The sequence below is a fragment of the Podarcis tiliguerta genome (genome assembly GCF_965153285.1).
Source record: "Podarcis tiliguerta genome assembly, chromosome: 11".
NCBI classification, from domain to species: domain Eukaryota; kingdom Metazoa; phylum Chordata; class Lepidosauria; order Squamata; family Lacertidae; genus Podarcis; species Podarcis tiliguerta.
This window is the reverse complement of record NC_139544.1, coordinates 47,293,140-47,318,993: the sequence shown is the minus strand read 5'-3', so window position 1 is coordinate 47,318,993 and position 25,854 is coordinate 47,293,140. Positions and strand designations below refer to the sequence as shown.

The following is a 25,854-nucleotide window of genomic DNA, read 5'->3' as shown; positions in this document are numbered from 1 at the left end:
CTGGTGGGAGGGGTAGGGGGAAAAAAGGGGGAAATAATGTGTGTGATTACACTGTTTGATAATTTGTTATGTTGAATTTGATTAATAAAAATACTTTTTAAAACAACAACAACAACAACAACAAAATGGAGCCACCCAAAAATAAATGTGGAGGTTTCTACGTACAATACTTGTGGGAATCCCTAGACACACAGATATATACGAATTTGTCACAGCAACAATAAAAGATTTACAAGAATAGCCTGACCAGGGACCTGTGAGCCTCCAGAGCATTTGTGGTGTCAGCTGAGGAGGTGGACGTGGAAAAGATGGAGGGGCTGGGGGGCGGGGGGGGGCGAGTCAAGGACAAAGAAATGGGGCAGTTCCAGCTCCTAATACCTTGACATCCTGGTTTGGAATGTGTGCCATGAAGCTAAAAGGGGGGAAGCAAAGGAATACGACACCTTTGCCCTTCCCCACTCATGAGAAAATCTCTCTCACCACCTGCTATCTGATCTTTCTAGCCGGAACCAGGGAGAAGTCTCGGGGAAGGAGATGGTGAACAAAATTGCACGACTTCTGTTCCAAGCTGGCTGGAACCTGAACAAATCCAATCTTCTCAGTGAATCTGCAAGTGGGCATGCATCTAACAGATGATACCCCGTAAAAGCTGTAGGAAGGCTGCGCTGAAGCAAACTGTGATGTCAATGTCAAGGCTGTGCATCTGTGCAGACTGGAAGGTTCATAGCATTTACACTCCAATGGATCTTGTTTTCCATCAGATTGGGGAGGGTGGGGCAGGGGGAGCAGGAACACCCAAGCCCTATTTTTGAATTCTTCCAGAAAGCAAGTCAGGGCTATTTCTTTTTCCATCCCAGTTCCAAGGCTGCCGGTATCCTTTGCAGTCCCTTTCTCTCTCTACCGCATGCACACAGTCTAGGGAGGTGGAGAGAGAGAGAGAGAGAGAGAGAGAGAGAGAGAGAGACCCACTTCCAAAAGGATCTCCACCTATCAAAGGCTCATCCATACTGTTATTTAATGGGGATAGTAAGTTTCCTGCAACTCCAATAATTCTCCATTGTCCATATGACATTCGCCTCTAAAGCACTGCCTTCCCACACTTCCCCCTGCATTCTGGATTTTCTCTCTTTTGGATTATCCCTGCCCCCCCCCAATGCATCATGGTGGCTTATTCTATCCGCATTCATTCATTCATTCAAAAGTCACAAAACAGCTTTGTCCACTGCCATAATATCACAGAACGATCACTCCAGTCCTCAATCCCTCATCACTGTCATGTTGGCTGGCCAAATACCCTCAGTTAGGAACCCAGCTACTAATCTGGGTTTACTAGACATTTTCAGTTCATATATTCCCCCCACAGACACCTCTCTGGTTATGATGGCATTAAAACATCCTGTTCTTCCTCAATATATGGGGGGGGGGGAGGAGACCAAATTATGTCAAAAAGGTATCCTTTTTTGGAGATGCCTTTGATTAGTCGTTGACGGTATGTGAGGTGTTTGGATAGAGCAATGCTCCAGATGTTTTTGCATTCTTAAGTAAGTGAAGAAATTCACATTACCATCTAAGGAGAGGGGTCTCTGTAAGATCATTAACTCCAGAATCTAAAGTTGCATAATTACACTGCTGTTGTTAACTAATCTACAGCAGCCTTGAACTCCTTAAGCCAAACTTAGTAGATTCCACAATGACTTCACTAATCTTCCTTCCCTCCACCCTCTGCTACAGATCCCTGCTGGGCAGATTTTTCCTGAATCTGCTTGCAGTAACCCAGACATTTCAGAAAAATCTGTTTCCCATATGACTTCTCCTTCTGTTGCTTTAATAGTGTGGAAAGAGGCTTCACAATAAGAATTTGAGATGCATTTGACGCTCTGCAGCCTTTTAAGGTACATTATGCCTCCCCCTTGCAGATGCCAGGATTCAGTATTTTGAGTCCTGCTAAAACAATTGACTTTTTTTCCATGGTGGGCAATGGAAAATAAATAATCCAGCACCAATGACCTTAAAAATACAGTGGTACCTTGGTTCTTGAAAGGCTTGTTTTGAGGTTTGTATCAACACATGTTTACTCAGAAGTAAATCCCACTGTGTTCAGTTACCCTTACTCCTCGGTTAGCATGCTTAGGATAGCAGCCTTGAAAACTGGAAACAATATTTAATCATTATGCTCTGAAACAGCTCTCAAATTCTCCCTATTTTGCATTTGCTAAATGTTGTGGTCTATTGACTTGAATAAGATGTCCCAGGGAATCAAATTCCATTTTCTATCTCCTCCTCCACTCCACTCACCCCAATTAATTTTTCAAAATGTTTCTGACAAATGTGTATGGAAAATGATAGTTTTTCATTCTGTTCACCCTGAAGGATTCCTGCTGTTTCTCATTTCTTTTCTAAGCTTCCTTTTAATGAAGAAAGCTGTTTATTATGGTTATTATCATAGTAGCTGAAGCAGATGTTGTCTACATAAATACTTTGGGGAAGGAGGAGTTCTGAATCATTGTGCTTTCCATATAATTGATTTCTTTCTCTGAGAATGAAACATTTAAAAAAGAGTAAACACATGCACGCCCTTACCTGTATTGGGCTTACCTTGGTAAAGAAAATATATCAGGACCTCAAACCTTCCATTTCTAACATGTATTATTTTAAAGAATTCCTTAAAGACAAGAGGTTATATCCGATTAAATCATAATTGATATTTTTGAGTCATGTGCTAAAGAGGACAGGGGTCTCCTGCATCTTTAATTATTGCATCTTTAATTCCCCTGTAGTACACAACTATTAAAGGTGCAGAAGCTCCTTAGAAACAGCACTGATTTTAACCACCAATTTCAAAATTGCACTGGGTTTTATTGGTGGGTGGGGGTTAAAGATTCCTGAGAAACATGGGGCGCAAGGCTGCTAGTTATATTCATTTTGCTTTTTATATATGATTTCTCTGTTTGTGGCCATAGCTACATAGCTGTCAACTCTTCCCTTTTCTTGCGAGGAATCCTATTCAGAATAAGGGAATTTCCCTTTAAAAAAGGGAAACGTTGACAGCTATGCATAGGTAGTGTGTGCCCAGGCAGCCACCCATCCAGGCATTGACCAGAGCTAGAGCTGCTCAGCTTCAGCAAGGCAGTGGTTTCATGAGCTTCAACAATTTGAATAACTCTGAAGTTACTCCCGGACTTCCCATTTGCTTATTTGCTTGTATTTCTTCCCATTTCTTATTCCCTAGTTTGTAGAGTTTTGAGCTTCCCCTGCCTTTTGGACTAGCCTACTGCCTAAAACTAACAATGTAAGCGGTCAGATCATGTGGAAATGAGATACAAGGGGGTTGTTAAATCTTTCATTGTATAATTGGAGGGGGGGGATGCAGCAGGTTCAGCTTTTCTTACCCTCGGAATGCAAGCAACGTCTGATGAAATTTACAGTACATCAAGTCTCCTTTGGTCCTTTCTAGGTTTCACTGGAGCACAGTCAGTTTTAGGACTTGAGATTTCGCTTGGATAGGGGTGGGACAAATTGTCCAGGAATCATGACCAGTAGGGGCCAACCATCACATAGGAAGAATGATTTGAGACAACACTACCCCACTTATTAGGACTTAAACTTTGCAATGTTTTATTTTGAAATCTTTAAGATAATATTTTAGTTTTCTCTTATGTTGCTCGGACTGTATACTCTATATTTGACTTTCCTCAGATTGTTTTATTTATGTTTTATTGATTTAATATGCTGTAAACTGCTTTGAGATTTTTCTTAAAAATATATAGTGGTATACATATGAAAGAAAGAAAGAAAGAAAGAAAGAAAGAAAGAAAGAAAGAAAGAAAGAAAGAAACCAGGGGTGAGGAATCTTTGGTCTTCCAGACATTGTTGGACTCCAACTCCCATCAGCCCCAGCTAGCATGCCCAAAAATCAGGGTGGTGGGTGCTAGACTCCAAGACCACCTCAGGGGGCAGCATCGTTTCCCCATCCCTAGTTATAATCAAGGTATTTATCCAGAAGTGCTGGATGCAGACAATATCAGGAGCTGCTGTCAGGGCAATATGCTGGAAAGTGAAAGCACAAACATCTGGGCCTGAGTCTGGGGGAACCAATAAGCTGCTTGGAGGGAGGAAATCACACTGAACCTTGCTCTGTTCCTTGCCGTTCTGCAACTGTGTGGCTCACTATCAGGGCTTTTTTCAGCTGGTGTGTTCCAGGACCATTTTTTCCTAGAAAAACAGCACTGCTCACTATAATAAGCAAAGTAATAATTAGAAGGTTCCTGGCTAACTTCTCATGGTGCCCTCATGATTTACCCTCTGATCCTTGTAGTACAAGATCTGTTAACTGTAAAACAGCACTCGAAAAGCAAGAACCATTCAATTATGTTTACGTTCAGCAGCTAGATGAATCCATTTGGCTTTCACTAGTTTCGAAATAGCTTGATTTATATCTTTATGTTGGGAGAAATGAAATGAGCTACTTCTGTGACGAGTGCTCTCAAACCATTTGTGCATACAATTAGCAACATGCTTATGATTTTCAAAAAATTATTCACTTGTGAAATCATGAAAAGAAAAGAAAAGAAAAGAAAAGAAAAGTAGGAGCATTTTGGGAATTATCTAATTAAATACACCCAACATAGCTTCTTTGTAATTAATGAAATTATAGCACTCACATTCATGGAAGGCAAAAGGAAATTTTATCTTCAGGAATGCTCAGGAAAGCAGTGCCCACAACAAACACTCAAGTGAGGCTAAGCAAATTACAATCCTTTGGTCTGTTGCAAACCAAGCCTTGCATTTAACTACTAGCCTGGTTGCCACCATCTCCTTGCGTGCAAGTGAGTGAATGGAATTCCCTTCAGACTGGTTGCCCTGTTTCTCCTCCACCAGCCTGCCTGGCTTCCATATCTGCAGGGAGAAACGCCAGTGTTGGAACCAAGCAGACTAGTGATGGGTGAATGATGGAAAAATGAAAGATCCATCCCTCATCCACCAGCCCAGCCCACTGTATTTCTGTTCTGGCTGCAAAAGAAAGCAAGACCTTTCATCCACTGGCAGAATGGAAACAATGCATGTTTGTAGATGGATGGGAAAATCCACCCCTCTTTTACCAACCAACTTTTAAAAGGCTTTTTTAAATTTTCTTTTTTGCTAGCCTGTAATAACTTTTCTAGCTGGTCTACTTCATTGTGTAATGTGATAATAAATGTTTTCTTTTCCATGTTAACAGAGAAAGCCTTTGAAAAGAAGTATACTGAGGAGGAAACAGGACAAGAAGCTACAAGCACTCAGGTTCCCTGTTATGAAGGCACAATTCTCAGTCGTAATAATGCTTTAATTTTATTGCAAGTGGCTGGAGAGTCCTCAGACTGTCATGCTAAGCTGTAATCACCTCCTCTTGCTTATTCAGTGCACTATAGACTTGATAATTACGTCAGTTATTACTCAAGAATCATTGACATTGCTACCCCCCATGATGCATATTAACTCTCTACGCTAATGATACTTTTTCAGTTGTAAAGAGTGCAACTCTCTCCTCCAACTCATACAGGAGAGGGTGCTCTCTTTGCAAAGCTTGGAAAGTATTCAGCTGTGTGATAATACTAGCAGATGGAAGACCAACAAAGTACACCAGGTAGGGCACATCTGTTCACAGCTAGTATGAGGTTTGAAACAGGACTGTAAATCTGATTCACTTTCCAAGCAATTAAATCCATTCATTCAAATATGAATCCTAAGTTTCTGGGCAGGCTAATTGATCTAGAACAGGCCTGCTTTGTCCGCTGCAGAAATATAGCTAATCCAATATGCAAATTATTAAATATTGATTTTAGCAAAAGATCAGGCTCTCCTCTGGCAATCATTAGTTCTAGATATATTCAAGGCCTTTGATTGCCTAGAGTGGGGGCAATCTTAGTCAGAGTATTGATGAAAATGAAATTTGTGCCAATATTATTGGCACAAAAATGGAAGCAAGAAGAATTACCGACGAAAGAAGATTAGAGGATGAAATTGATGGACTATGCAGAATTAGACAAACTAACAGGAAGAATTTGAAACCGGCGGGACCAGAGATTCACAGAAGATTGGCGTGATGATCAGATTACATTTGTAGGTTTGCAGGAAGTTTTGTAAGGGGAGTAATTTGAACTATTGCATTATTGAACAAAAAGGATGATGTTAGTTATGATAATTAAAGGCAATATGAATTTAAGAAATGCAGAAGAAACTATAAAAATGGAAGATCACCAGAGATGCTGCTGGAAGTCCAAAAAGATTGTATAAGAGATGAAATTTTGTGGAATGTATGACAATTTCTGTGTTTTAAAATCTGGCCCCAAATTTATTTATTTTAGTAAAGCATTCAGCTTCAAAAGCCAGATTAGAGTTAACAGTCTCAATTTGGAACAAATCCCGATTCTGCGTGGGACAGAACAGGTCTTATCCCCTTTTCTGTTTATATTACCACCTGAACCTAAGACCAGCCTGCTGGATCAGGCCAGTGGTCCATCTAGTCTAGCATCCTGCTCTCACAGTGGCCAAGCAGATGCTTGTGGGATGCCTGCAATTTGGACATGAGTGCAATAGCACCCTGCTCACCTGTAATCCCCAGCAACACTGTCTCAGACAGTGGAGGTAGAACATAGCCATTGTGGCTCATAGCAACTGATATCCTTAGCTATTCACCCTTGGCTGAACCCAAATATAAATGGAAGGCCCTTTTTCTGACAATATTATGACACATCTGCAGCCTTGCAAGGAGAACTGACTGGTTTTGCTAAAGTGGCCAGACTTAAGTGGAATTTCCAGGGGTATATTGTGCTCTAGGTGGCTTAGTTTGGTTAGAATCGAGTAACCATTCTAGAGTTAACACAAAATGCATTACTTCTGGTAAATGAGCCACCATAGCTGTTAGAGGGTCATGAAAATTTGTGTCCTGGGCTTTTTAGACTCATGCATCCATCTACTAGGGACGAAGGTGGCGCTGTGGGTTAAACCACAGAGCCTAAGACTTGCTGATCAGAAGGTCGGTGGTTCAAATCCCTGTGCGGGGGAGCTCCCGTTGCTCTGTCACTGCTCCTGCCAACCTAGCAGTTCGAAAGCACATCAAAGTGCAAGTAGATAAATAGGTACTGCTCCAGCAGGAAGGTAAACGGCGTTTCCGTGCACTGCTCTGGTTCGCCAGAAGCGGCTTAGTCATGCTGGCCACATGACCCGGAAGCTGTACGCCGGCTCCCTCGGCCAATAAAGTGAGATGAGCGCCGCAACCCCAGAGTCGGCCACGACTGGACCTAACAGTCAGGGGTCCCTTTACCCTTTACCTTTACCCATGTACTATCTGAAACCAAAGGGGCTCATTGGTTGCCAGGTGTGAATTCCACTCGCCCCCAGCTCTCCTACCCCACTATTTAAACTGTGTTTTTGCTTTTTATTACGGCATATATTTTTGTGTTTTTATATTGTAGGCTGCACTGTGATCTTCGGATGAAGGGCGGTATATAAAATTAATAAATGAAATTAAATACATATAGCCAATGGACCGTTTATTTTTATTGTGCAACGAAATCTATGACCAGTTGAAAGACTCTTTGGGAAAGTTGGATAAAGACTTGATGCCGAGCACCCGCTGTTCACAACCTTCCTTGTAGTTTCAAGTGTACCAGCGATGATCTGTGTATATCACAGCTTTCGAACTCAGCAGCAGTGGCAAAACTGAATCCTTCATATAAATCGCTGGTGCTATGGAAGAATGTGGCAGATTTGCTTCCCTTTACTCCTGCGACCTCTAGTGGGTCATGTTGAAACAACAGCCAGAGTTCTATTGCTGCAGAAAAGAGACTATTGGGTTGATGCTTTTAGCTTCAGCGATCCCTAACAGTCCTTAAGCATGCCAGAATGCCCAGCCTGCTGCTCTTGAGGTCTATAATCGTTAAAGCACTATCAATCACCATCACATTGTTCCGCTGATAATAGTTATGATTATTACCATTTTATTAATCTCCCCGCGCTTGAATAGTGTCATTAGTCAGGACTGAATGTAGTTGCTCAGATGCTAGATCATCATCACTGCCATCATCAATGAGAAGGGAGAAGAACATTTCTGAGTTTTTATTGCTCACTGGGAAATGGGTCAGGATGGAGACAGTCAGTGAGCAAAACGCAGAGCCATAGCCCTTGGCAGCAAGGGCAAAAAGTGTTTGCCCAGCTCCTTAGACATATTAGGAGGTGTGAATATTGTCTTCTCTGCTCCATCATCCATACCAATGGCCAGTCGGCTTCTGGTCCCAGTTACTGGCTTTCATATATTTATATATTCAATTTTATATTGTTCGAACCATGTCTTACCTCCTTCGCCACCTTTAGTGTCCATGGAGGGTTATATATAATGCTTAAAAGCCTGATAAAACAAGTGCAGTACAAATATCAATTGGCAAAGGTTAATAAACAGCAGCACTGATAAAAACAATCTGATCATCCAAACCCTAATCATTGTGCAGTGGGCCTGAAAGCCTGATAAAACAGGCATGACTTCACTTAAACTATAATAATGTTGGTCCCACACTTGGAAGGGCAATCCAGAGCTGCTGTGCCACCAAAGAGAATTATAGAATCATATAACTGTAGAGCTGGAAGGGACCAACCCCCTGCAATGCAGGAATATGCATCTGTCCCATACGGGGATTGAACCTGCAACCTTGGCATTATCAGCACCATGCTCTAACCAACTGAGCTATCCCCTGTAGACATCTGCTTTAACTCTGGAGACAGGGGAGAGAACACAGCCTCTGCGGAAGACATGAGACCTACTCTGAGGAAGATCTGGGACCACTGTTTCAGCAAGGGACTCCATGGAACCTGCATGTGATCGTCTATCTAGAACTGCCTTCAGAAAAGGTTGCAAGGCACACCTATTCTGGCTGGTTTTGGATTTGGCTGGTTATATGTTGTATAGGGTGGATTCTGAGAGCCATAGTTAGCCATCCTTAGAGCAGACTCTTTGCAATCCATGGAATTAACTCAGGCCACGCTGGTTTCAGCGGTCTATTCCAAGCACAGCTAACAGTGCAATCCTAACCATGTCTACCCAGAACTCCTCCTGAATTCAATGGGCTTACTCTCTGGTAAAATGGGTTAGGATTGCAGCCTTAGTCTGGATCCAACCTATTGCTTTTATATCGTCTTCGAGGGGATGGGGTGGATTTTTTGGTTATTTTAAAACTTTAAAAGGTAATACACTTAAGAGCTCTGACCAGTTTTTAAACATATTTTTAAAATACTGAATGTAAGTAAAATGTACCACGGTTCAAGCTATCATACCTGCTGCCTGATCAAAGTGTCCCGAGGGCTGCTTGTGATTACCTAGTGGCCGTGGTAAAGGAGGAGTTCTGCACATGCCTAGATGAAAACCCCAGTTTTCCCTGTTTCTCTTTAATTTTGCAGAGTCCTTTGTCACTCCATGTTAAAATCCGGGGTAAATCATACTGCATGCACATGAGCTTGCAAAATAGGAGACATAATAAAAAAGTGATATTGGAAGACATGTGTCTGCAATAGGGAAACACGGGATAAGTTGATTGTTTCTCTCTCTCCCCCTCCCCATTTGCAGCATGAGGAAACGGGCCCCACCCCACAAGTATGGAAAACATTTTCTCAAAGCAGGAACACGCGCTCCGTTGAAAACAAGAACCCGTGGAGGTTTCTATATTAAATTTACAGATTAAAATATAAACACTGTCTGTATTTGAACGCAAGGATCTGTGCGTTGCCTATGATGGTGATGGTTTTCATGCAGAAAATCAGTGAAAAGGAAAGGAAGGAAGGAAGAAAAGCACACTGTTGGCATGCCGGCGTCAAAAATAAAACCATTGGTGAAGTTCTGTCAGTCGGATATTTCAGCAGTGCCACTTAATTTGGCTGCTGCGGGGCAAGAAGCGGGACAGAGGCGGGCGCAACTGGCGCTACCTTTTCGGCACCTTGGAGAGCTCCCCGGGCGCGTAGCTGCGCGCGCACTCTGAAGCGCAAGCAGCGGGGGCAGAAAGGCAGCGCTGTATATGAATGACTGCACCGGAGCGGAAGGCAGCACTCGGGCGGCAGTTGCGGCCAGATCAGAAGGATCCGGAGAGGCTCCGCGTCCAAAGACCAGCGAGACGCCGTGCCCAATCCGAAACCCGATTCCTATCCTAGCTCCTTCTGTGCAGCCGACAAGAGGGGTTGCTTTCTGGAGATCACCCAAGAAAGTCAGAGCAGCGGCTGGATCACTTCCCAGCGAATGCATTTTTGGGGGGCGTCTGTCTGCCCGCCGCCTTTGGACCTGAAAAGCTCCTTTTGCAACCGCCTTTGGATCGGTGCTGGTCGTTTGGCAACGCGATCCCTCCTGCCACCTCGTCCATGTGAGTTTAGCAGAAGGGAGACCCGGCTGGCAGCGCCCCTTCCTCCTTGTGAAAAGTTCTCTGCAGGATCCTCGCCCGGGACTTTTGTAGGAGCCGCCCTCGCTGCCTTCCAGCTCGGTCGGTGGGGCAGAGACGGGCCGAAGCTCCCGTCTGCCATGGGATGATGGATGCCCCGTGTGACTACAGCTACTGCTCCCTAGCCGCCAGCATGAAGGACGTGGAGCCCGGAGACTCGCTGGGCTCCTTCCTCTCCAGCTTCCTCGAGGAGAGGCTGTCGAGCAACCGCAGCAACGCGTCCCTGCAGGAGCTCTGGAGGAGCCTCGTCCACCTGGAGCGAGCCGATGGGCCGCAAGGCAGCGGCTCGCTTGTCCTGAGGATCTTCATCTCCACCATCTACTCCGTGGTGTGTGCCCTGGGGCTAGTGGGGAACCTCCTCGTGCTCTACCTAATGAAAAGCAAGCAAGGCTGGAACAAGTCCTCCATCAACCTCTTTGTGACCTGCCTGGCCGCCACTGACTTCCAGTTTGTGCTGACCCTGCCCTTCTGGGCGGTGGAGAACGCCCTGGACTTCACCTGGCTCTTTGGCAACGCCATGTGCAAGATCCTCTCCTACGTGACCACGGTGAGCATGTATGCCAGTGTCTTCTTCCTCACAGCCATGAGCGTGGCCCGCTACCACTCCGTGGCCTCCGCCCTGAAGAGCAAAAGGCCCGGCGGACTTTGTGGGGGATGCACTTCGGCCAAGTGGCTGTGCGTCCTCATCTGGCTGGTGGCCATCCTGGCTTCCCTGCCCACTGGCATCTACTCCACCACCTCCACCATCTACACAGAGGAGGAGTTCTGTCTGGTCAAGTTCCCCGACAGCCAAGGCAACAATACCCCCTTCTGGCTGGGGTTGTACCATGCCCAGAAGGTGCTGCTGGGCTTCCTCTTGCCCTTGGGCATCATCACCCTCTGCTATTTGTTGCTGGTGCGCTTCATCAGTGACAGGCACATGGGCGCCAGCTCCTGCGGTCCCAGCACCAAGCGCCGGTCCAAGGTGACGAAATCAGTGACCATTGTGGTGCTCTCCTTCTTCCTTTGCTGGCTTCCCAACCAGGCGCTCACCATCTGGGGCATCTTCATCAAGCTCAACGTGCTGCCCTTCAGCAATGCCTACTTCTTCTCCCAGACCTACCTGTTCCCCGTCACCATCTGCCTGGCCTACTCCAACAGCTGCCTCAACCCCATCTTCTACTGCCTGATGCGCAGGGAGTTCCGCAAGGCCCTCAAGAAGCTGCTGTGGAGGATCACTTCGCCTTCTCTCACGGCCATGCGCCCCTTCACTGCCACCACCAAGCCCGAGCAGGAGGAGCAAGCCTTGCACACCTTGATGCCCATTGACCCCAGAGCTGTTTCTGCTGCTCCAGCTGCTCCTGCAGCAGTCAGCTTGCCTGACATCATCTCATATCCCCCCGGGGTGGTGGTCTACAGTAGCCGCTCTGACTTCTTGCCCACCACCACCTCGGCTGAACTGCATTTATAAGCTTAAGGGTTCTGAGTGAGACAATGATGTTTCCAATCTCCAGGGTCAACAAGTCAGGGTCTGTGTTGGAGCGCACCCCATCTTGGTGGAGTGGGGGAGCCAAGCAATGTGCTCCTTGGATTGTTCCATTCCCAAAGGGGGGAGGGAAATGTGTAAAAAGGTATGGTTCAGTCCAGTCAAAGGTGACTATGGGGTTGCGGCGCTCATCTCACTTTCAGGCCAAGGGAGCCGGCATTAGTCTACATGTGGCCAGCATGACTAAACTGCTTCTGGTGCAACGGAACACCGTGATGGAAACCAGAGCGCACGGAAACACCATTTACCTTCCTGCTGCAGCAGTACCTATTTATCTACTTGCACTGGTGTTCTTTCGAATGGCTAGTTTGGCAGGAGCTGGGACAGAGCAACGGGAACTCACCCCTTCATGCTGATTCAAATCGCCAACCTTCTGATCGGCAACCCCAAGAGGTTTAGACCACAGCGCCACTCGCATCCCATAGGAAATGTGTGTAGGGCTGTTCCATAATTCAGGGAATGGGACCATAGGGAGCTGAGTCAGACTAGTGGTCCATCTGTCTCAGTATTGTCTCTGCTGATGGGCAGCATTTATCCAGGGCTGCAGACGACATTCCCTGCCGTGCCTGGAGACTGAACCAGGGACTTTCTATATGCAAGGCAGATGCTCTCCCACCCTTTCCCCAAATACAGGTGTGTATGTGTGGCATTTAGGAAATCAGGGCCAGCCCAATACAGTTTGCTGCAGGGTGCAAAGGACAAGATCCTTCATCCCAACCCCTAGTTCTATATACTGAACGTGGCCGGATTGGCAGTTGAATTTTACTTCAGCGCCGGTGATGATGGGATAGTGGTCTTCACCACTCTTCTGTCCTCCAGCAACCACACCTGGGGCAGCTGCTTCACTCTGCCTAATGGAAGAGCCGGCTCTGTAGTAGTGCTTCCCCATGACTGCAGAAGGAGTTGTCTTAGGTTAGTGAGTTTCTGGACTGGTCCAGGGGAAGCAAGGTATGTAAATCCATTCCTGGGGACTTTCTGGTTTTACAGGAATCAGGAAGATGGAGTTCTTGCACCTTATGGGAGGGGGATTTGGCTGGCTATTACATCTTGTTGGGGGGGTGAGAGACTTGTCTATAGAGGAAGGGCCCTCAGAGGGTTCAGTTCCTGTGGAGATGAAACAAGGTTTCTCAGGGACTTCTCCAGGGGTGGGGGACTGATATTCTAAGTATGTTCCATGTTCTGAGTGCCCATATTGGGATCTGTGTTCTTCTTAAGGGGGCGGTTGAAGGTGAGAGGGAAAGAGATCTGTGGCATATCTTGCTCTAATCCTGGTGTGAACCTTTGATTCAAAGGGAGAGGGGACAAGAGGAAGCAGGCTTGTCGTTTCGGATGCATCTGATGAATGAACCTTAGTCCATTCATATGCTTAACCAGTGCAGTTGTGTTGCAGGTGCCACAAGTTTCTTTCCTGGTGTGTTTTCGTTCTGGTTTTTTTTTTGCTGCAACAGGCTAATATGGCTGTTCTCCTGGAAATGGCTCCTCCTGGAAATATAGCACAAACATACCCTTTTTTCTGAGAGATGATTCAGTTTGCGAACTAGCAGAGGATATCTGGGATTTCAAAAGAGCATGATAAAAAATCAAAGCTGTGCTGCCAAGGTGGGTGGTTGAGACCAGATGGTGGTGCAAACTCATTTTGTGAGGAAGGTTGTAAAAGATCCAGGAGCTGACATACAACAGGCTTTTCCTGCCAAGTCTGGATTCCAGGACAGGAAAAAGCTCCTTTGAGGGCAGCATCCTGGTTCCAACAGTGGCAAGGAACATGTCCTATAAGAGGCAAAAACCCCTTTCCTGCTGTTTGCTACCAGTGTTTGGAATTTGGTGGTGCACTGCCACTGCACATGGAAGTTCTATTTGGCTGTAATCATGTTGGTTGAGCTGCCCTTCATGGAAATGTTTAACTGTTAGGAAAATCTTGGAATGAAACTATTAGGCTTTAGTAGAAATGTTATAAGGAGTTATGTACAAATAATTTTTTTAATTCTAGGGTTTTTTCTTTTTATGGTGAGATAAGGCCAAAATAAATTAAGATAATTAAAGGACAGAATATAGTGAAAGATGGAAAGGATTTGCTGAGATAATTAATAATTAGAATACAAAAGAGGGAGGTGTGAGGAGGTCAAGGAAATAAGTTAACGAAGATAAGAATATGGAATTATTGGATTTGTTTTTTAATTTATTCTTTTGTTGTTTTTGATGTTGGTGTATTGTATTCTTTTTTTATTCTCCTTTTATTGATTTGTATTGTTAATTCTGTTTTTTCGCTTTTCTTGTTTTTCTTTTCTTTCTTTTCTCTTGTAACTTTAAATTTCCAATAAATATTATTTATTTTTTTAAAAAAGGAAATGTTTAACATTTGAAGTTGTCAGAGCTGGCTCCGGGTCCCAGCTCACCAAGGACCAACGCTAGCCGGTAGTACAGTATCAAAGTCTTTATTGAAGAATAGTCTCCATTTACAAATCTCAGCGTCCCAGCTCTACGTCTGAGCTTTAGACCGGCGAAGCTCTATCTGGATCTCCGCCCCCTGTGCACCAGCTTAAAACTCTAATCTTACTCCACCTCCTCCTTCTCTCTCTCTTCCTCTGGGTCTTACTACCCCCCGGGGTCTCTTCCCTCCTGGACTCTTCTGACGCAGAGCTGGACCCCTCTGACTCCTCCCCCTCTCTTCGGCGTGCTTTAGGACCTGGCTCCCTACCCGGGCTGCCCACCTTGCCGCCCTCCTGTACATTTGAACTTGGCGCGCGCGCGCGTTTAACTTTCCTGATGACCGTTTCCTCGCTCCCTGACGAGGGTGTGGCCACTCCTGCTTCACGCTCTCCCTCTGCCTGCGCGCTCCCTGATCCCGATGCCTTGGACTCCTCCCCCCTACTGCACTCTGGGGGGGAAGCTGGTCCGGATTTCCAGCTGTTACTCTCTGAGTCCCCTCTGGCCCCTTCTTCCCGAGGTGTCCCCCTTGCCCTGACCATGGGGGCCCCTTTCTGTGAATCCTCCGAGTCACTGGAGAGACTCAGAGACCTCGGACTACTGTTGCCGCTGACATTTCCTTCCGACTCCTCCCCCTCGCTCTCCGTTTCTTCCCTCTCCTGTGACTCTGCTCCTGAACCCCTGACATCCATCCCCCCCTCGAAGCCCCCCCTTCCCCCCTCCCCTTCCTCCGGCGGGGGTGCTGGGTGCTCCGTCGTTGTGGGGGTGAATGGTGGATACAGTTCGTCCCCCGTGGCGTGCATCCAGTTAGAGAAATCCGGCTCGTCCTCCATGTCTTCGCCGACCTCGTTCTCCTCTGCTTCCATCTCCGTGCCGCCATGCTCGAACCCAACGTCCTCCCCCATCACGTCCATGTCCCTCTCACCCTCGTTCCCCTCTGGGTCCGTTCCCTGCCAAGGGCCCCTCAGCCACCTCTCCTCTCCTCGATTGTCCCACCAAAACGAGCGGTCTGAGGCAAACCCCGAGGGCGAGCCCTCCGGTGAACGTGTTTCTAATGCTGGTTCTTCGTCCGATGTGAATCCCTGGAACGTGCTGGTAGAAAGCGTGGGTGTGAAAAGCCAGTCGTCGAAATACTCGGCTGGCATGGGCCTGTGTGGGAACAAGGCATGAAACTCCTCTTTGAGGAGAGGCTCGTCCAGGGCATAGTCCGGCACCCAACTGTTGGCGCTGGCCGGGGTACCTTCCCTTGCGAGAAAATATTCTACTCCCTCCTCCCCCCATCTCGAGTCCAAAATCTCTGTGACCTGGTTGATGGGTTCTCTTCTTGGCGACTCCCTCCTTGGGGGGGCCTCCCTATACGGGTCTGGTGCCGTGCCCTGCGCCTGAAATCGGTGAGGTGCTTTGTAGGGCGTGAGCACCGACCTATGGAATACTGGGTGCATTCTGGATCCCTCCGGAAGTGTCAACCGGAAGGCCACCGGATTGATCTGTGCTTCAACTCGGTAAGGTCCTAGTTGCTTATGTCCGAGTTTCTTCTTAGCTAAAGATCTGGTCGGCACTGCGTGGGCCGCTAACCACACCCAGTCTCCCACCTGTATGTCTTCACCAACCCTCCTGTGCTTGTCAGCCTGCAGTTTGTATGCATGCTTTGCAAGCTCTAATTGCCTCCTAAGCTGATCGTGGACTTCCTGCAATTCCGCCGCCAAGACTTCCGCTGCCTGTGGCTCCCCCTCCCCCAGTTTCTCTAATCCCGGGAAGGTTCTGGGATGCCTCCCGTTGGTGGCGAAGAACGGCGTCACCCCTGTGGACACGTGCTTCGTGTTGTTGTAAGCGAACTCAGCGAGCGGCAGGTAGTCCACCCATGTCGTCGGCTGTTGATTTGCATAGCATCTCAGGTACTGCTGCATGATGGCGTTGACGCGCTCCGCTTGTCCGTTGGTCTGCGGGTGTCTCGCCGACGCTAGGTTGATCTTGACGTTCAGGAAACCCATCAGCTTCTGCCAGAAGCTCGAAATGAACTGGCGCCCCCTGTCGGACAAGATAGACCGTGGCAGTCCGTGCACCCTGAAGACGTGGTCTATGAACAGTTTGGCGGTCTGTTCTGCCGTGGCCACCTTCGCGCACGGAATGAAGTGGGCCATTTTAGTGAACATGTCCACCACCACTAGCACTGCCGTTTTACCCCTCGAGCTGGGTAAATCCGTGACAAAGTCCAGTGCCACCCTCTCCCACGGTTCGCTCGGGGTCTGCAGCGGTTCGAGCAGTCCTGCCGGAGGTTTGTGCACTGACTTGGCCCTTTGGCAAGTGTCGCACCTCGAGACGTACTCCGCGACTTCCCCCCTCATCTTGGGCCACCAGAAATCTCTGGCAACGAGTTCCGCCGTCTTCTCCTTGCCGAAGTGCCCGGCGGTTGGCGCGTCGTGCAACTGCTGCAGTACTTTCGCGCGGAGCTCATCTCCCGGTACATAGAGTGCTCCTCTGCGGATGAGCAATCCGTCCCTTATTTGGAACTCGTCGTTTTTCACCGTGCCCTTGCGCACCTCCTCCATCTTGGCTAGAGCGAAAGAGTCCTCCTGCAGTGCTCGACGGACCGCTTCCAGGTCCACGGTTGCGGAAGCGCACGCCCACGCTTTCTGGGCGAAAATGTGCTTGGCCGCTGCTGGCGCCGCTTCTTCGAGGTATTGCGGCTTTCTGGACAGTGCATCTGCCATGATGTTGTTGTCGCCTGGGATGTATTCTATCCTGAAGTCGAAATCCGCAAAGAACTCCGCCCATCTGATGTGCCGCTGGTTCAGGAACCTTGCCGTGCGCCAGTACTCCAAGTTCTTATGATCCGTGCGAACCTGCACAGTGTGTTTGGCCCCGATGAGGAAGTGCCGCCACGCCTTGAATGCTGCATGAATGGCCAGCAACTCCCTGTCCCAGATGGTGTAGTTCTGCTCTGACTTGCTGAGCTTCCTAGAGTAGAAGGCACACGGTCTCCAGTCCCCATGCGGGTCCTCCTGCAACAGTACGGCGCCCACGGCTCTGTCTGAGGCGTCCGTCTCAACCCGCAGCGGTTTGCTGGGATTCACATGCAGTAGCTGCCCTTCGGACGAGAAGAGACGCTTGAGGTTCTGGAAGGACTGCTCCGCTTGCTCCGTCCAGATGAACTTCTTCTTCTTGGAGCTGAGCGTGTCGGTAATGGCCGCTGTCTGCATCGCGAACCCCTTGATGAATTTGCGGTAAAAGTTGGCGAACCCCACAAACCGCTGGACCTCCTTCCGATTGCGCGGGCTCTTCCAATCCAACACCGCGCGAACCTTGGCGCTGTCCATGGCGAGCCCCTTGTCCGACAGCTTGTAGCCCAGGAAATCCACCTCCTTCCTGTCGAACTGGCACTTCTCCAGCTTTGCGTACAGCCGATGCTCCTGCAGTCGCTGCAGCACCTCCTTGACGTCCCCCTCGTGGGTCTCCTCAGATTCTGAGAATATCAGGATGTCGTCCAAGAAGCAGACGCATTTCTTGTAGAGAAGACCCGCCAGGACGTGATGCATGAACGCTTGAAAACAGTGGGCGCCATTTTGTAAACCGAAGGGCATAACTCTATATTCATATGTGCCCAGGGGCGTGAACATGGCAGTCTTCCACTCGTCCCCCTCCCGTATGCGGATCAGGTTGTACGCCCCTCTCAGATCCAACTTTGTAAAAACGCGTCCTTTCCTCACCGTTGCAAGCAGGTCATCTATTTTGGGCATTGGAAAGGCTGTGGGCTTGGTCTTTGAATTTAAGAGCCTGAAATCCACTACAAGTCTTTTTTGGGGCGTGTCCTTTTTCTTCACAAAGAATACAGGACTGCCCCCCGCTGCTTTCGACTCCCGGATGAAACCGCGCTTTAAGTTGAGGTCTATGAACTCCTTGAGCTCCTGCAGCTCGTCTTCAGACATGGAATACAGTTTCCCGGCTGGCAGCGTCGCCCCTGGCAGGAGGTCAATCTGGCAGTCATAGGGCCTGTGGGGAGGCAGCTTGTCTGCTTCCTTCTCGCAGAAAACCTCCAAAAACGCTGCGTACTTGCGTGGCACTGCTTGCAGCGTGCTCAATTGTAGCTGCGTGTCTTCCCCTCCTTCTTCTTGGCTACGAAGAATGCAATGTTCCGCGCAATAGGAGGAACCGAAGGTCAATTGGCGTTGGTACCACGCCAATGCTGGACTGTGCCTGTGCAGCCAACTCATGCCCAAGACTACCGGCATGCCTGACAGTTTGGTGACGTTGAAGCTGATGACCTCTTGGTGATTTCCAATCCGCATCACCATTGGTTGCGTTTGTTGCACCACTTGCCCCCCTAGCAAGTCCCTGCCATCCACTGTGACAACCTTCAGGGGCAGTGTGGCTGGCAGCAGTGGTATATTGTGCTGCTGAATAAAATCCAGTCCTATAAAGTCGGCGTTGCTGCCGGAGTCAATGGTGATCGGCACTTCCAGAGTGCTTCCGTTGGGCAGTTGGAGAGACGCTGTAAGCTGCACCACTGGTTTGGGTGGGAGGGGGTCTGTGGGCTGCAAAATCCCTGGGGATTGTTTCATTGATTTGTCTGGCTGGACCCCAGTACCTCTTCCTCCAGCCAGACTCTGTCGTTTCCCTGCTGCGTTGCTTCTGTCACTGTTGCTGATGCTGCAGTGTGCTTGTGGAGCCTCTGGGGACACTCTTTCGCCATGTGTTGAGCACTGTCGCAGATGTAGCACTTCCTGTTCCCTCTAGGAGGCTTCGTCTTGACTGCTCCCGGCGTTAGGGCTCTGGTAGCTGACTGAGCCCTGGCACCTCCGAGCTCCATCGGTTCCTCTCCCCCTCCCTGCGAGGGCGTGGACTGCGCACGCGCTGCTTCTTTGGGATAGAAGGGAGGTGCTCTGGCTGGTGCCCTTCCCCAACGTCCTTCTTCTCTGTTGCAAGGACGTTCCTCCAGATGCACCCCGATCTCCAGAGCCCTCTGGACCACTTCCTGGGTGCTCCTTGGCCTCTCCCCCCTTCCAATCTCGGCTTTTACTTCTGTATTCAAGCCCTCCCAAAAGAGATCTCTCACTGGCGCAGAAGCTTTGTCCCATCCCAGTGCATGAACCAGTGCGAAGAAACGCGTATGGTACTGACGCACGCTGGCTTTGCCTTGCTTAAGTCCATGTATGTCTCTCCTGGCAATATCAACGTCTATCTTTGATAAAAAACACGAGTCCATAGCTTTAATGAAAGCCTTCGCGTCTTGGAGCGCCGGATCATTGTCCCTCCATAAATTTCTCAGCCACGTTTTGGCTTCACCATGCAAATGGGATAGGATAAACCCCACTTTCTCTCTTTCATCTCTAAAGTCTTTGTCAAGCAGATCCAGCGCAAACAACAGGTCTGCTCTAAAGTTGGGGTACTGCTGTAAACTCCCGTCAAAATGGGATACAAGGCTGCCTCCCCTCTTTCCCAATCCAATGCCCTCTGCTTTGGATCCAGGTGGCCCCTGTTTGGAAATCACGTCCAATCTTACTTGGAGATCCCGGTAGGCGCTACTCATTTCCTCCTCTCTTTTTCTGGATGCAATTACCTCCGTGCTGAGTCGTGTTACAGCTTCTTGCAGGGCGGATATCTGCTCTTCCGTCGTCATCTTGCCTGAGTTCTGTGAGCTCTTGAAGCACCCCTCCTCTGCCCTCGCTGCGTCAACTCACGTGGCGAGGTTCTTGGTGCCAAAACTTTAAGAATGGAGATAGAGCTTACTGTCAGAGCTGGCTCCGGGTCCCAGCTCACCAAGGACCAACGCTAGCCGGTAGTACAGTATCAAAGTCTTTATTGAAGAATAGTCTCCATTTACAAATCTCAGCGTCCCAGCTCTACGTCTGAGCTTTAGACCGGCGAAGCTCTATCTGGATCTCCGCCCCCTGTGCACCAGCTTAAAACTCTAATCTTACTCCACCTCCTCCTTCTCTCTCTCTTCCTCTGGGTCTTACTACCCCCCGGGGTCTCTTCCCTCCTGGACTCTTCTGACGCAGAGCTGGACCCCTCTGACTCCTCCCCCTCTCTTCGGCGTGCTTTAGGACCTGGCTCCCTACCCGGGCTGCCCACCTTGCCGCCCTCCTGTACATTTGAACTTGGCGCGCGCGCGCGTTTAACTTTCCTGATGACCGTTTCCTCGCTCCCTGACGAGGGTGTGGCCACTCCTGCTTCACGCTCTCCCTCTGCCTGCGCGCTCCCTGATCCCGATGCCTTGGACTCCTCCCCCCTACTGCACTCTGGGGGGGAAGCTGGTCCGGATTTCCAGCTGTTACTCTCTGAGTCCCCTCTGGCCCCTTCTTCCCGAGGTGTCCCCCTTGCCCTGACCATGGGGGCCCCTTTCTGTGAATCCTCCGAGTCACTGGAGAGACTCAGAGACCTCGGACTACTGTTGCCGCTGACATTTCCTTCCGACTCCTCCCCCTCGCTCTCCGTTTCTTCCCTCTCCTGTGACTCTGCTCCTGAACCCCTGACAGAAGTGATCGCCCTTTTCTTGACCAGCTTCTGGAAAGATTCTCTCTCCAGTATACCTGGTGGCAAAATTTCTACCCAAGACTAATTTACTACCTAAAAGTCTTGGACTTCACACTTGAACCATAGGTGACCAGGTTTCCTCCTTCTCCTGACTCCCTGTTTTCAAAACCTCAGCTCTTACATTCTTTGCCACCATTTACCCCCATGCAGAGAGATAATTCTCTCCAATTTTGATTTCTATGGAATGCTCTATTCTCCATGGCTACTACTGTAGCAACACCATGTTCACACACAAGGGCTGGGATTGCACCAAAGACTGCTTGTTGCAATGTTGGAGCACGCGATTCCTGGAAATTAATGTGTACTAAAAACCTGGGGTGATGTTCTGGGTCTGGGGGAAAAGGATGTTTCAAGGCAAAATGTTTTGTATTAAAAAATTTCTGTATTGAAAGTATGAACCTTGTTATCTGTAGATTATTAAACCACCATATGCATATTACATGGAGCATTCTTATTACTTCATAAAGCCTTGTCTGCAGCCAAGCATTGCCTGGAAAGAATCAATCCCTCTGCTCAGCGGAAAGACACTTAAACTTCAAGTACCTCTCTTGTGTTGGTGTGCCTTTGTGTACATAACTGACTGTTCTAGAATTCTCAGATGCTTGTGTTGTCCATTTGAATTTCAAAAACCAAACACACGAACCTGGCAAGCATTTTCCTACTGCAAACACCTAACATTTCATTAACTCTGCTTAGTTGCAAAGCTGGGCGTGCCTCTTTGGTTTCAAGAGTACACATTGACTTTCTTAAATAAGAAAAAAATAGAAAATGGGGAGAGGTGAATGGTTGGTTCTCCTTTTGCTCCCCAGCTACAGAGGTATTATGTGCGTGTCAGGCAAATTTCCCTCCTCCGCTGTCCACTAGATCTATGCTACTATCACATTAGCACAAACAGAAGAGTCTACGGCTCTTTCAGTCACCTGCCTTCAAGTGTCATAACTGCAAAGAACACTTCTACCCCATTGGCAAATACGATGCAAGCATTGTTACTTTGGGCTGCAGACCAAAGCAAACATCTCGAAAGGAATGCAGAATCCTGTCTTGTAACCAAGTCCATCTAGCACAGGATTCCCTCCACTTGCTGGCAACAGCTCTTCAGGGTTTCAGATGGGATGTTTTTGCAGCCCTACCTTGAAATGCCCAGGGATTGAAATGGGAACCCTTCGCATCCAAAGTATGTGCTGTACCACTGAGTTATGGCTCTGGTAACCTAGCCTCTGCCATAGATGCATTAGATGGCCATAAGTAAGCCATTTTCCTTCCTTCTCCCACATTGCATGCAATATGAATGGGTAGTATTCCACTAACGAGTCTCATTGGTGCAAGGATTTCCACTTGTGCAATGAGACTTTCCTCTCTCTCATAGAATCTTAGAATTGGAAGAGTCATCTAGTCCAGCCCCTCACAATGCAGGAATCTTTTGCCCAACGTGGGGCTCAAACTCACAACCCTGAGAGTAAGAGTCTCATGCTCTACCAAGTGAACTATCCCAGCTCAGTTCTCCTTCGTCTGCATGCATCCTTCTCAAATCTGAGGCAGCCCCTTGAATAGATTTTGGGGGGCATGTTGGCCAGGGGAAAGAGAAGGGGAGAAGATTCTGTTGCCCAAGCAGAAATGCTTGCACTATGGAATAATTGCCTTAGCAATTTGATCCCCCCCATTATGTCCCAACTTACAGGGTTGTAGCAAGGATCACAATGTATAGGAAGTGCTTGAAACAATTCCAAGCACTAAATATATGCTATGTAATTTGGGAGGAATATTCACCTAGCAACAGAGTTGAATTGCTATTGATGTGTCTATTGCTCACCCACTGACTCAGCTGACATCGACCAGTTATTGTCAAAGTTAGAGTCTGGGCTTAATTATCTCATTTGGAAGTAGGTGGGTGGGCTCCAGATTAAGTAGTCTTCTGGAGGGTAATGTGTTTTCATATGTTTTCATTTGCTTCAAAATGTGATAAGACAGATGTGCTTTTGGGGGGGGGGCTCCTACTCAAGGACCCTTGCACATCTGCCCCAAAATCCTGCCCTGATAGCACTCCCATTCAAAGTCCTGACAGAATGCTATCATTCTTCATTTCCCACCACATTCAAACTCCTATATCTCCCTCCCTAACCCTACCACAGGGACGTGGGTGGCGCTGTGGGTTAAACCACAGAGCCTAGGACTTGCCAATCAGAAGGTCAGCGGTTCGAATCCCCACAATAGGGTGAGCTCCCGTTGTTCGGTCCCAGCTCCTGCCAACCTAGCAGTTCGAAAGCACGTCAAAGTGCAAGTAGATAAATAGGTACTGCTCCGGCGGGAAGGTAAACGGCATTTCCGTGCACTGCTCTGGTTCTCCAGAAGCGGCTTAGTCATGCTGGCCACATGACCCAGAAACTGTACGCCAGCTCCCTCGGCCAATAAAGCGAGATGAGCGCCGCAACCCCAGAGTCGGCCACGACTGGACCTAATGGTCAGGGGTCCCTTTACCTTTACCTTTAATCCTACCACCTTCCTGCTTCCTGTCCTCTTTTCCCCAGCTCCTCTTTTCTGCCCCTGCTCTCTTTCCACCACCATCCACTTCCTTCAAGTCCCCTTGGCATTCCGACACCCCCTGCCCCTTCTCTTGACTTGCTACCTCCACCAGAAGTCCCTTCTTCTGCTACTCCCAGGTCCACTAGGTTGGGAAAAGGCTGTAGCTCAGTGGTAGAAAATCTCCTTTGCATGCAGGTAGTCCTAGGTTCAGTCCCCGGCATCTCCAGGTAGGGCTGAGACAGAATCTTGCCTGAGACCCTGGAGAGCTGCTTCCAGACAATGAAGACAGTTCTGAACAAGATGGTCTGGCTTGAGATAAGGCAGCTTCTTGCTCACACCCCTTGGAGTGGTTTAGCTGGTGGCAGGCAAAGGAAGATACTTATCTGTACTGGAAGATAAATATAGTATAGATATAGCTGTTGTTGCTTGAGTGACCGATAATCTAAACTGGTGGTGGGGTAAACCTGTGACCCTCCAGATGTGATTGGACTCCAAATGTCATCAACCCCAGCCAGCATGGCCAGTGGTCAGAGATAACATCTGGAGGGCCATGGCAAATCCATTCTTGGTCTAAAGCAGTGTTTTTGGACTACAGTTCCCCTCATCCCTGACCACTAGTCTTGCTAGCTAGGGATGATAGGATTTGTAGTCCAAAAACATCTGGATACCTAAGCTTAGGAAAACCCTGGTCAAAAATATGAACAGCCAGAATCTAGATATCGGTTGACTGCACCAAGCACACTTTGCTGTTAGATATAATCACCAGCCCTTTTTTCGTTTCTGCTTTTTCCACAAATCGCTTCAGTAGGTGCTGAAATGGGAGCTGATTTATACCGTTCCTGGAAGGCTTAAAATAATTGTCACTTGAGTGCAGTTGCTGAATGCCTATCATTTTTCAAAAGCTGAAGGGTGGCGGGGGGTGGGGGCGAGTTTGTATGTGTGGACAAAAATAAAATGAAATAAAAATCCTGTCGCAGTAGATTGCTTTTGGTGGGAGGACTGGCATTTAATTTAGTAGTAGGCATTTTTACATTTTAGGTCATGTTTTTTTCAGAAGGGAAGCCTGTGTGTTTTGGGATAGACTGTCAAGAGCATTTTTAGAGAGAAACTTTTTTCAAAGATGTTGAAAGGAGTGTGAGGTTTCTAGCATTAGGGAGTAGTTCTGAATGTGGAGAAAAGCAACTGAAGCCAATTCAGTTCCCACTAGGGAGTCAGGATTCAGACTCACTGCCTTGGATCTGTTCTTATACTATCACTTCCAGTCTGTGGTTTAATACATCATGACAGAGGTTCATTTGGATCCAGAGAGCTACCAAGTTTGTCTGGAAACCCTGCCCTAATCTTAAGGGTATATGAGGTAACTGTTCTGACCTAATGATGAAGGAATGCTCTCTGCACATGGTCAGAAACATTCTACGTTATTTCTGCATTCTCTTGAGAGGCTGAGTCCTAACAGCCAAAACAGTTTTCAGGCCAAAGGTCCAGTGAGTCCTATCTTGATGGAAGCCCTGTCACTTTGTGGGTGTGTTATGGTATGCGTCAAAAATTTGATCAATATAGGCATCTTCCAAGACCATCACCAAGAGACTGTTTATATGTACTGGTCAATGTGCGACATTCACCAGTAAATGTCTATTCTGACTGAAAGCCTTCAGCAAATGTCCAAATGTAATACCTTTTCTATACCAAGGATGTAAATGTGCCCCATTTACATCTCCCTCCACCCCAAGGAAAGCCCTCATGACAAAAAAATTTCTGATATTTTCCACCTGGTCTGTTTAAATCTTTAAAATGGCTAGAAGACCTCAACATTCACAAGATTTCCCCACACTTCCCTTTTCCTGAGGTGATTTCAAAGCTTGACTTGTACTGGAGACTTCCAGGGTTACACTTTTTAAGGCAAAGACAGAAATAATATGGGTAGCTCATGACTGAAGTTTTAAAAATAAATGTACATTAAAATTAAAGCAGGCATGGTGGGGATGTTCTACTTTTTATCAGAGCAGTTGTGCTAAGGGAGAGGTTGTTTAACTCTTTCTGATATAAGTTATCATCCATTGTGCCTATATTTTTTTCCTAGGAGGGCAAATAACGATAGCTGGGTTGTGGTGCATGGAAAGAATGACAAAACCCTTTCTCACCATTGCTGCTCAAGTGAAAACAAGGGCCCCAGCTTTATAAAATACAAAATAAATAAATAAATAAATTGGAAGATCCATTCAGAGATCTCTAGCATCAGAACTGTTTTAGCCCTTTGCCGTCACACCCTAAACCAGTAAGCCACACCCCAAGTGTGGAATCAGCGCAACCATTTTCCAGGGTCCACATGGCATTGTTAGCATCAAAATGCCAGCCCAGTGGTTCCCGAACCCGCCCCCCCAAAAAAAACCCCACTTT

General features: G+C 47.8%; 1 protein-coding gene across 1 annotated transcript; it reads left to right on the top strand.

The window, feature by feature from the left end:
* Nucleotides 1-9,662: 9,662 nt before the first annotated feature.
* RXFP3 (relaxin family peptide receptor 3) lies at nucleotides 9,663-12,142 on the top strand. The gene has a single exon (XM_083403015.1). It carries the CDS (start codon nucleotides 10,540-10,542, stop codon nucleotides 11,902-11,904), a length of 1,365 nt encoding a protein of 454 aa, XP_083259141.1. The 5' UTR covers nucleotides 9,663-10,539; the 3' UTR covers nucleotides 11,905-12,142.
* Nucleotides 12,143-25,854: the final 13,712 nt, after the last annotated feature.

Bases quoted from the DNA above. Each gene is read 5' to 3' on its own strand.
- RXFP3 (XM_083403015.1), top strand. From the start codon at position 10,540: ATGATGGATGCCCCGTGTGACTACAGCTACTGCTCCCTAGCCGCCAGC.